The sequence below is a fragment of the Fukomys damarensis genome, unplaced genomic scaffold, assembly GCF_012274545.1.
Source record: "Fukomys damarensis isolate Sample0158 unplaced genomic scaffold, DMR_v1.0_HiC HiC_scaffold_14, whole genome shotgun sequence".
In the NCBI taxonomy this organism is placed as follows: Eukaryota; Metazoa; Chordata; class Mammalia; order Rodentia; family Bathyergidae; genus Fukomys; species Fukomys damarensis.
Genome location: NW_022900926.1, coordinates 83,043,697 through 83,056,296, shown reverse-complemented (window position 1 = coordinate 83,056,296; position 12,600 = coordinate 83,043,697). Strand labels below are relative to the sequence as shown.

The 12,600-nt window shown below is 33.0% G+C and overlaps 1 protein-coding gene across 2 annotated transcripts in view; it reads right to left on the bottom strand.

Annotated features, from left to right (window-relative positions):
- Mms22l (MMS22 like, DNA repair protein) overlaps positions 1–12,600 on the bottom strand; it is a 125,229-nt gene that overhangs the window by 98,639 nt on the left and 13,990 nt on the right. For both annotated transcript variants that reach the window (XM_010637365.2, XM_010637366.2), the window contains exon 9: positions 5,749–5,862. In XM_010637365.2, the coding sequence (XP_010635667.1) occupies positions 5,749–5,862 (114 nt within the window). The remainder of the gene's footprint in view (positions 1–5,748; positions 5,863–12,600) is intronic.

The following is a 12,600-nucleotide window of genomic DNA, read 5'->3' as shown; positions in this document are numbered from 1 at the left end:
CTTGGTCTTTTTGCTCAGCAACATGTTATTTTATTCATATTCATATTAATTATCACCAGAGTTCACTGAAATATTTCAATATAACTACACAATAAACCATTTAACCAATTTACTACCTTTCCTAGGTATTTTTGGGGGGATATTGCATGTAAACATTAACATTATCAGTTAGAAAATCATTGGCGAGTTCTCTTAGTTTTTTAATGTCTATAAAATCTGATTGTATTATATTTTATTAGAATCAGATTAGTATTCTTTTTGTAATCATCTTGAGAGAGATTGGCCAATTTTAGCTATTATTTTCATGACCCAACTTTTAGCTGTTTTTTTCTTTTGTTGTTATTCTGTTTTGTTTTATTGAGAAAGGGGCTCACTTTATAGTGCAGGATGTCCTTGAATTCACTATGTAGCCCAGGTTGACTTTGAACTTGCAGCAATCCGCCTGCTTCAGCCTCCCAAGTGCTGGGATTTTAGGCATGTGCCAGCACACTGGGCTTAATTGTGTTTTTTGTTGTTGTTGTTTGTCTGTTTGATTTTGAGACAGGGTCTCACTATGTAGTACAGACTGCTCTGGAACTCACTGTATAGCCCAGGCTGGTCTCGAACTCACAATGATCATCCTACCTCAGCCTCCCAAGTGCTGGGATTACAGGCATGTGCCACCACGCCCGGCTTGGGCTTGTTTTGATGTTCATCATTGTTTCATTTACTTCCCTCCTTTTAGTTTCTTTGGGTCTACTACAAGGCATTATTTTTAACACTCTGTGATGAACTCATCACTTTTTAATCTTTTTCTTTTCTAATATCTGCATGAAAGTTACAAATTTCCTTCTAAAAGCTTAACTTGTACTTAGTTATCATATACTTCAAAATATTTTATAATTATCCCTTCTTTCACCTATAAATTATTTTAAAATATACTACAATATCTTCTAAGCATATGTATTTTACTCATTGAAATTCTATCAGATTTACTTTCTATATTTAACACATCATTACCCACGTAAAAATCAATCATAAACTGAATTTTTTCTCAATATAAAATTACAATTGTTTTAAAGCTTAATTTTTCCAATTTTTTTAATATATCACTATATCTTTTTTCTATCAGTTATGAACCTTGATGCATTATGCTTTAATTATCTTTTGTAAATAGATCTTTTAAATAACTTTTAGCAGTTCATTTAAAAGTAATGATTATTAAATGTAGTTTTATTTATTTTTGGTACCAGGGATCCAACTTGGGACTTTGCACTGGCAAGGCAGACAGCACAACCACTGAGCTAAATCCCCGGCCCTTATATTTGGTTTTAATTCCATTGTCTTATGCTATATTTTTAATTTCTATACCTATTGTATCTATCAAAATCTTCTTGAGCAGAATATTTTCCCCTTCTATTATTAGCTTGGCAGTTACAGAGTCTCCCCTTCTTTTAGTGCTAATGACCTTGGAAATAACAGTATAGGCTACCCCATTAAGTTGTGATGGCCTTAGTCATTTTGGGATTTTTTTCCTTAGACTGTAACTAATTATTGTTCCTCAAAACCCCCAATGTATCACAGAAACCACAAATATCCTTCACAAATTTTTTTCGGCTGGAGGTTTGCAAGTAGCCAATCCAAGTGCATTACTCAGTTCTCCTTGCTGTTGACTGGCTGCTATCTTATAACCCATCTCTAGCAGATGTACCTGCATTCCCTTATTATAAAAAGGATGCTGTCTACCACCTGTCCCTATCTCCAATGTTCTAGGCTTTGTTCTTCTCAAAGTATTAAGATTCCTAAAATGTGGCCAAAAATCCGTAAATGTTCTATGGCTTTGTTAATATAGCATTTTTTATTAAGTTAAATTATATAACTTCAAGAGAAATAGCATATTTAAACTATAAAATAAGCATTCTTCTCATCATATCTGAATTTCAGTTTTTCACAATTCACAGGTGCTCTAGAATATAACCTGAGAATACTAGGGTCCACCATATATATTCAAATATCTTTTTCTTAAGACAAAACAAGGACTTTATGCCCTACCCAATTTTTTTGTTGTTGTTGTTTTGGTACCGGGGTTTGAATTCCGGTCCTTGTGCTTGCAAGGCAGCCACCGAACCGCTGAGCTAAAACCCCGGCCCTTGCCCTACCCAATTTATAAGCTATTATTACTGTGTACTTCTACTCTAGTTTTAAATCTCACTAAGTTCTATTTTATTTACAAAATATTTACCACTTTCATTGTCTACTCCTTCCTACATCTCAGACTTTCCATTCCAGCCTAATTATTCTTTAATCTAATGTATCTTTTAGAATTCTCTTCATCCCTCCAATTTTGCTTCACTGAAAACAGGTATTTCACTTTGCTCTTAAAAGACTGGTGGGGGAAGAATTTTAGGTTAACAAACGTTTTATTTTAAAACAATGACAGCATTCCTTTGGTCTCTAATGTTGTTGAGAAGTCAGCTGCCCATCTAATTCTCACTCTGAAACTTTTCTACATGAAGCACTGAATCTGTTTGTCTTATAATATTTTATAATTCCATTATAATGCATCTCAGTGCACTTTTCTTTTACATACCTGAAGTGGTTTACGTATCTACATTTCTTGTTCTGATTAGCTTGCACTAACACTGGAAAACTATTTTTCCTTCAAGTATTTACTCTGTTCTACTCTTTTCCCCATTATAACTATAACTAAATATATATTTATCAGATACTTTACCTAATAGTCACAACTTTTTCCATGCCCAATTCATGTCATTTAATCACTCCGATATTTTCCATCTTTGTTTCTTGATACTATATGGAATTTCTAACAAGTATTATCAAAATTTCCCTCCTACACCATTGTTAGCCAATTATAAGCTTCATTTAGCTACCATGTCCTTCCTTTAATTTTAATGTGTAACAACTCAGATTTTATCATTTACAACCTTGGCACATTTTTGTTTCGGTACCAGTGATCAAACCCTGGCTCCTACACTTACAAGGCAGGTGTGATGCCACTGAGCTAAATCCCTGGCCCGCAACCTTGACAGTTTTTAAGACCACAGGCCAGTTTTTCATATTTGACTACTGATATTTCTCATTAAGCATTTTTGTCAAGAAAGTCTCAGAAATATTTTGTTCTTTTTAATGCATCATATCAGGGGTATATGAGATCAATTTATTTTTTTCTGGTTAAATTTTATTACTTGTGGTATCTGTCAGGTTTTCTAGCTCTATAAAGTTGTCTTACTTTTCTTCTCCTTTATAGTTGTTCCTGGGGAAGAGGGTTTAATCAGATGGAGTGACTATGTTTTTAATTTTCTTCTAGTTATTTTTACAAGCTTATTTAATTTCATTCTTTTCATTTTGTAAATTCAGACTAGTTTAAAAGATTCCTAGTTCAGGGACAGTCTCTTTTGTAAGGTTCCAAAGTATTGTTCCTTTATTTTCTTTTTTACGTGGTGGTGGTAGTGGGAGAGTGAGTACAAACTCTTTGGATTCTTTTTTTTTGGTGGCAGTATTTTGTCTTACAAAACGTGTATTTTTGCTTCTTAATCACCAAATGTTATTGCTTCCTTTCTGCCTTTTCTCCCTCCAAAGCTCTGTCTTTGAATACTTTCTCCTTGTGCATAATCATATATTGTTTCTATAGTCAGTTTTCAGATTTTTCCATAATGGCAATTGCTTTAGACCAATTTTATGGCCACAGCTAGATCTCTTGCTCTGAGCAGTCCTATTTCCTAGTTGTTGTAAGTACGTTTGGTGGAAGTTTTTTATTCTTGTTCTACATTTTCTGTGGAGGTTATGTGGAAGAACATGAGTTTAGATAGATATACATTCATTATCTTTGGCTACTCAGAAGTCAGTAAAATACAGGTAATACGAACTCATGCTATAAAGTGTAAGTTTAAGTTCTATACAAGTTCTGGATTACAACAGATAGCATGTAAAAGCAATTTTAAGCCTATGCAAAATGCCAGTTAAACAGACAGACAATATTCCTTAAAAGTTAAGCTTTGAGTTCATGTTTTGGCCAGCTTTATGGACAGCTGGCATTTAGTGAGCTACCAATTTGAATTAACGCTGAGCTTTATTTTCTACTCTTATACACTATAATGCATGAAAGATAAACAGACAATTCAATAACCTCTAAGGTTATGGAGCAGACGTACTGTTCAGCTGACTGAGATCTCACTTACATTAGGTACTTGGTCTCTGTATTTATACTTTCTATTAGTTTACTGACACATTTAATGTGTTTTTCATATGATATCCAGAATGATTATTTTTAGCAAGATGTTCAAACTATCTTACACTCAGGAATGGAAACTGCTATTTTGAGGATCAAAACAGCCTCCCAAATCTGCCAATAATATAACTTATTTTAGTTGTAATAAAAAAAGTGAAATGACCTCAAACTTTCATCATTTAAAAATACGTCCAGTTACCAAATAAAATGAATATGCAAATCATTTAAACAATACATGCTACTGTGTAAATTTCTGCAATTTAACATTTTATATTGCACCTATTTTTATGTTTAAATGTAAAAAAAAAAAAAGATTACTGGTAGCAGTATGAACATACCCACATTAGCTATATGTGGTTTATATTTCAAGACTGGACTTTATAAAATAAATATGTCTAAGGAAATATAAAATTCTGGTAAGTAACAGCTTACAGAAAATAGATATATTTATGTTTATTATATCAAAAAGGTTTTTTAAAAAAAGCCCTGACAACTAAAAAAACCAGAAGACTCCTAAGACTTTGCAACACCTAAATTTCACTGTAGAAAGCTAAAGCTTATTCAGCAAAACCAAGGTACAAGGAGGAAAAAATTCTTACTCAAAAAGAAAAAACACTGTTACATACTTGCTGTTAAAAACTCAAAATGAATACAACAACTGTCAATCTGCAAAAATAGAGCTGTAATTAAAAATTAGATAGTAGCCCCAACCCTAAATTGTAAAATATTGGAAAATCCCAAACTCCGTGGGAAAAAAAAATCCAAAGCATTTTTTCATATATAATAAATGATTTTTAGTACTGTTTCACAGTGGATTGTTTGTATTACTTCTTCCTATGAATATCTCTCCTTTCCAATAATCTGTAACACTTGAAATAAAATAAAGGCCTGTTCTGAAGACCTGATTAAAAATAAGGAGAAAGAAAATTTCCCATTTCCTCTTTTCTGTTTGTCTTTTTCCCTCCTTGAATTATTATTACTTTTATTTTTTTATTTTTTTATTTTTTTTGAGACAGAGTCTCACTATGTAGTTCAGACTGCTGGCACTCACTGTGTAGCCCAGGCTGGTCTCGAACTCTGCATCAATCCTCCTGCCTCAGCCTCCCAAGTGCTGGGATTACAGGCATGCGCCACCATGCCCAGCCCCTCCTTGAATTATGATGCTATGAAATTGAATAATAGAAGCTTGTGTCTTACTTCACCTGAAATAATCTAATTCTGCCACATTTTCTGACTCCAATGTTTGCTGGATTACTAGAAGGTATTAAATATTTTAACCTAAAACATTCTTAATACAACAAATAACTTGAGAAATAAGTCAAATTTTGGACTTCTAGATTTATCTTATTAATTTAAGGTTAAAAAATAAATTAAGTATTTGGTAATCAGCTAATGCTGTTTGGTCGCTGTTACTACCTTCCTGTAGAGAAGGAACCTAAGATTTTTCTTGGCCAAATATATTGAATAAATTCAAAGCAAGAGTTAATTAGTTATTACTAAACATAAATTTTCCAACTTACTTCTGAGAGAGACCATTTACGTCTGTGGTCTAGAATATGTATGAGTAGAACCCATAATTCTTTCATGCATGAACAAGGACAATGATCACTCATTAATGCTTCAGAAGGTCTAATCTGTAGAAAAGAACCAAAACAAGTCATTTACAAGCAATCAGCAAAGTTTTACATACCACATATCTCATTGTTTTAAAAGGATTATTTAAAAAATGTATCCTATGCACATTGAGGCCATACTCTTAAGTGAAATAAATAGCACATATGTGTAAATACCAAATAGTTTCTCTAGTGTAAGAAACAAAGTGTACAAAAGGATCAAAATGTGTAACTGATAGTGTGAAATATGAAGAAAAGGTCTAAAGGGGTAGGGGAAGCAGGAGGTGTTGGAGAGAGGAAAGAAGGGAAAGGAAAAATATACAAGAAAAGGAAAAAATGGAAACAAAGTCTTTATAACGGGGGGGGTATTGAAGGGAGGGCTGAGAAATGGGGAAAAAATAAGAACCAAGATACATCATGTAAAGGTACAAGATCCCAATGATGAATGTAACTGTGCTGTATGCACCTAAAATGTACCAATAAACTTACAAAAAAAACCCTAAAAAAGTAAAAGTATTATAATTTATGTAAAACTTCACAAAGATGCCATTTGACTTTTAAAATCAATTTCCTTTTTACAAACAGTAATACAGGGCAAATTTGATTTTTTTCTTCCTTAAAAATATGCAAACAAATTCAATTTCTGCTTTATACATTATGTCTGATGTTCAACAAATTTTTGTGTAAAGGGCCAAATACTAAATATTTAAGACAGTAGTGCAACAGTAGCCACAGACAACAGGTTAAAGAAATAGATGGGGCTGTGTTCCAGTAAAATTTTTACTTATAAAAACAGGAGGTAAGGTAGATTTAACCTCAGGGATACTGTTTGCTTACCTAAATCTAACTCATTTAGTGGCCTCCCACCACAACCACAAAAACTTCTAATGAAAAGATTACAAAATAAATTGTGATTCACCATAAAGAAGAAAAGTTTTACATACTATAATAGGGATTCATACATGTTAAGCAATTCTCAAATTATTTTCCATTTCGGTAACAAAATATTCTGACCAGTTATAAATAATGTAGACATTTGCAAGAAAAGACGACTACTACTCATAAAATTTTCAATATTTCACCTATGTTAATATACATTTCTAACATAAAACATAGTTAAAAAAAAAAAAAGCTGGGAATGGTGGTGCATGCCTGTAATCGCAGCACTCTGGAGGCTGAGGCAGAAGAATTGCTGAGTTTGAGACAAGCCTGGACTACACAGTCTCAACTATAGAATGAAACTCAGTCTCAAAAAACCAAAAAAGCAAACCAAAATAAAACAAAAGAAACTGTTAAGATAGTACCAGAAAGCTTCCTCAGAGCAATTAGGCAAGAGAAAGAAATAAAAGATACCAATTTGAAAGGAAGAAGTTAAATTATTCCTAATTGCAGTGGATGTGCTCTTATATATAGAAAATCCTAAAAAATCCTCCAGAACATATTAGAGCTGATAAACAAATGTTGTAAAATTAAGGGTACAAATCAACATTTTAGAAATCCATAGTTTTGATATACTAATGGAAAGAAATCAGTAAGATGATTCCATTCATAACAGCTACCAAAAAAGAAATACTTAGGAATAAACTTAATCAAGAAAGTGAGAACTTGCATGCTAAAAACTAGAAACTATTGATGAAAGAAACTGAAGACACAAAAAAATGCAAAGATATCCTGTGTAAAACTGGAAGAAATAATATTGTTAAAATGTCCATACTGTCCATACCCAGATTTAATGTAATAAACCCTATCAAAATTAATATTTTTCATAAAAATAGGAAAAAAACTACAATTTGAAAATTTTCACAGAACCACAAAAAAACCTAAATAACCAAAGTATTCTAGAGTAAACAAGCAAAAAATAATAGTATTAGAATATCTGACTTCAAAATACACTACAAAACTACATGTATCAAACAGTATGCATTGACATAAAAAGCAGAACTGAAAAGAATCCTAGAAATTAGTGCACCCATTTACAGTCAGTTTATTTTGGATAAAAATACAAGAACACACCATGGGTGAAGGATAATCTCTTCAATAAGACTAGAAAAATCCATTGGAAAAACTGTATATGCAAGCATCGAATAATGACTTTTGATGGTTACCTCACACCGTATACAATTAACAACTCAAAATGGATTAAAGACTTAGTAAGACATGAAGCTATAAAATTATTATTAAGAAAATATAGGAAAAAAAGCTGTATGACATTTGGTTTGAGTAATGCTTTCCAAGATATGATGTCAAAAGTAAAAACAGTAAAAGTGAATATAGACAAATGGGATTATGTTAATCTAAAATGGCAACAATCTGCTCAGGAAAGAAAACAAAGTGAAGACAAACCTGTGGAACAGCACAAAATATGTGCAAATTTGTTCCTGATACAGTGTTAATGTCCAACTGTATAACAAACACAAAGAACTCATTCAATAGGAAGAAAATAGATTAAAAAATCAGCAAAAGACCTGAACAGCTATTTCCAGAAAGACAAAAATGGCCCAAGAAATATATGAAAAAAGTCAACATCACTAGTCACCACAGAAATATGAAATAAACGTGGATAAGATCTCATGTCATATATGTAGGAATATAAACAGTATAGCCATAGTGGAATACAGTATAGAGAGTCCTTAAAAATAAAACACAAAACTATGATCCAGCAATCCTACTTCTGAGTATATATCTAAAGGAAATGAAATCAGTACATCAAAGAAGTATCTGTACGTCCATGTTCATTGCAGGCATAACCAAGAAAAAAAAAAAATTCAATCTAAGTATACATTAGTGGATGAATGAATAAAAAATAGTGGGATATATACACAAAGAAGTACTATTCAGGGGCTGGGGACCCATCTCAGTGGCAACAAGCCTGCTGGGCAATCGGAAACTCCTGACTTTGATTCCTGGTTCCAGAAAAAAACAAATATTATTCAGTCTTTTAGGTTTTTTTAATTTAATTTTTTTTGTTTGTTTTTTTGAGACAGGTTCTCATTATGTACTTGAGACTGACCTGGAACTCACTATGTAGCTCAGGCTGGTCTCAAACTCACAGCGATCCTCCTGCCTCAGCCTCCAGAGTGCTGGAATTACAGGTGTGAGCCACCACGCCCGGCTATTCAGTCTTTTAAAAACTTGGTTGCTATTTGCACCTTCATGGATGGAGGAGGCTGGAGAACATTATGTGAAGTGAAAGAAGCCACGCACAGAAAGACAAATACCACAAAATGTCACTGATGTGAAATCTAAAAAGACTGAAATTAAAGAAACAGTGAGTAGAACAGTTATCAGGGGCTAGAGAAGAAAACGGGATATTACTCAAAGGTATTTCCATCAGGTAAGAGAAATAAATTCAAGAAATCTATACGACAAAAAGATGACTTCAATGAACATACATCTATATATCTATATATCTATATCTATATAGATATAGATATATAGATATATAGTGTTAATGTTCTACCAGAAAAAAATGATTCAAGTACATGTCTAGGTATTCGACAATGTATACATGTCTAAAACATCATGCTGTAGATGATAAATATATATACTTTAGCCGACTACAATAAAATAAATAAGTTGTATTCAAATAACATTATTGGGGCTGGGGATTTAGCTTAGTGGTGCCACTGCCTGCCTCACGAGTGCAAGGACCCGAGTTTGATCCCTGTTACCCCCCCAATAATAATAATAATAATAATTCAAAATAACATTACTGATCATACCTGGTTAATTCACTAATTATAAGCACTACAAGTAGAATTTATGCTTATAAAATGAAACAAGTGACAATAATCTAAAAATTTCCACTTCTCAAAAAGGAACACATCATGCTGCACTTTTAACATGTTCTCACTGGCTTGAATCACTGGTAGTACATGGATGGCTGTCCCAGTGAGTGGCATGGAACAGTCCCATCCGATGGTACAAGCAGCCTGATGGGTTACTAAAAATACATGCACGGCCCTGCTGTGAACATGTTATATGACTGTCTCCATAAATACTTATCATAAATGTAGTTAGGTAAAAAACACAAAAGTTATCCATGAGTCTAGACCTTAGATGAAAATAAATAGAAATCTTTCCTTAAATTTACCAAGTAACTAAAGATTTTATTTTATTATTTCATTAATAGCAATCTAATAGATTAAAGGGCTAGCCTCTTCTAATTGAGTAAAAGTTGAATTTCAGATTGTTCTCATTTATTTATTCTTTTTTTTTGGTACCGGGGATCAAATTTGGAACCTTGCACTTACAAGGCAGGCGGTGGAACCACTGGGCTAAATCCCCAGCCTTCATTTACTTATTCTTGATAGGATAGGGAGAGCAACTGTACTTTAAAAAGAAAACAAAACCTCAAAAATATACTTTCTCACCCTTGTCTTCTCCCCAACTCCTCTTTCTCCTCCTTTTCTTCTTGTGAATATTAATGATAACATTCCTCGCTTACAGATAGATTATTTATTCAAGAAAGGTGAATTTAACACCTAAATTCACTAAATGCCACGCAGTAGGTAGAAAAGAAAAACAAAAATCAGCTAGGTAGGGAGTGAGCCAACCATGCCCACACGAAACTTCAGATCTATAATACAGGGTAGAGGCTGCAGAAACAAGCCAAGTATACTAAGCCATCTGGTCTTTGACAAAGGGGCCAATGACATATATCCTGGAGAAAAGATAGCTTCTTTAACAAATACTGCTGGAAAAACTTGTTATCCATGTGCAGAAGATTGACTCTAGATCTGTATTTCTCACCATGCACTAAAATAAATTAAAATGAATCAAAGACCTACATATGAAAAGAGAATCTGCTGGAAGACAAAATAGGTAAAACTCTTAAAGACACGGGCATAGGCAAAGACCTTCTAGGCCCCAATTTTGCAAGACATAATGTAAAGAATCAACAAATGGATTATATTAAATCATAAAGCCTCTTCACAGCTTTTACAGATTGAAGAGACAATTTATGAAATGGGAAAATAACATTACCAGTTACTTCTCAGACTTAAGACCAATAATAACGAAAAATATATATATGTATCAGACCCAATCAAAAGAAGGGCAAATAAAATGGAGAGACACTTCTTGGAAGAAGTACAATAAAAACAAACACAACAAAAAAATGTTAATCATCTCTTGCTATTAGAGAAATGCAAATTAAACCCTAATTGAAAACCCATTATACTCCAGGAAGAATGGCTATCATCAAGAAATAAAATAATAACAAATGTTGGCAAGGCTGTGGGGAAAAAGGAAGTATTTCTACATTGTTGGTGAAAATGTAAACTAGTACAACCACTATGGATATCAAGATGAAGATTACCTAAAAACCTTAATCTAGAAATACCATTTGACTCAAGAGTGAAGATATCATATTGCAATAACATACACATATCATGACTATAGCAGCACAATTCATACTAGCTAAATCTTAGGAGTGGCCTAAATGTCTGTCAACAAAATGGATACAGAAAGTATGGTATTTATATACAATGAAGTATTACCATTTCACATAGGAGGATAAACTTGAGTCATCTGTAGCTCGAGACAAAAATGTTAAGTAAAATATATCGGACACACAAGCTTAAACATGGCATCATTTCCCTTATGAGAAACCAAAAATATAAATAAAGGGCAAAATGATAAATAGATAAAGGGAAAAAGGAAGACAGATCTTTTACAAAAGGGAAAGGGACTAAGAGATACAGGGAAGAGAGAGGGAAAAGGATGAAAAAGGAATTAAAATGTTATGTACATGCACTAGCTTCTCAAAGGAGTGTAATCATACTACACTGTGTGTACTAATTAAAAAAAAAGAATTGGAAAGAAGAGAAAAAACTCAAAAATGCTAAAATATTATCCAGAAACAGGCAATAAATCTATTTTCTAAAAAAAAGATATACAAATGGTCAAATGGAATATTAAAAATGATCAATAATATTAATCATCAAGGAAACGCAAATCAAAACCATAATGAGATATCACCTATCACCTCATTCCAGTTATAATGTCTATTATCAAAAAGACAAAAGGGGCTGGGCATATAGCTTAGCTTGTGCAAGGCTGAGTTTAATTCTCAGCACGCACGCACACACGTGCATACACACACACACACACACACACACAAGATAAAGATAACAGGTGCTGACAAAGATGTGGAGAAGAGAATACTTACATACTGTTAGTAGGAATGAAAATTATTACAGCTACTATTGAAAACAATATGAGAATTCCTAAGAAAATTAAACTACTATATGACCTAGTAATCTCACTACTGGGTATATAAACAGAGAAGATAAAATCAGTATGCTGAAGAGATAACTGCACTTTCACTTTCACTGAGGGCTATTCACAGCAGCCAAAACATGGAAACAACCTAAGTTTCCATCAACTAATGAGTGGTATAGTACATGTACACAATAAATATTAGTTAGCCTTGAGAGAGAATGAAATCTTGTCATTAGTGATGATATGGATGGAACTGGAGATCATTATGTTAAGTGAATGAAGCCAAGCACAAAAGTACCGCATGATCTATTTGACATCTAAAAATGCTGATCTCATAGAAGTTGACAGTAGAATGGTAGTTACTAGAGGATAGGGAGAGGGGATGAAGACAGAGATATGGAAAAGTTCATCAATGGATACAAGAAGATACAAGTAAGAAGATGTGGTGTGGTATTAAACAGATGGGTGCCCATATATTACAATAACGTACACTACATTTTAAAAACCTAGCCTAGAAAAATTGAAAGTCTTCAC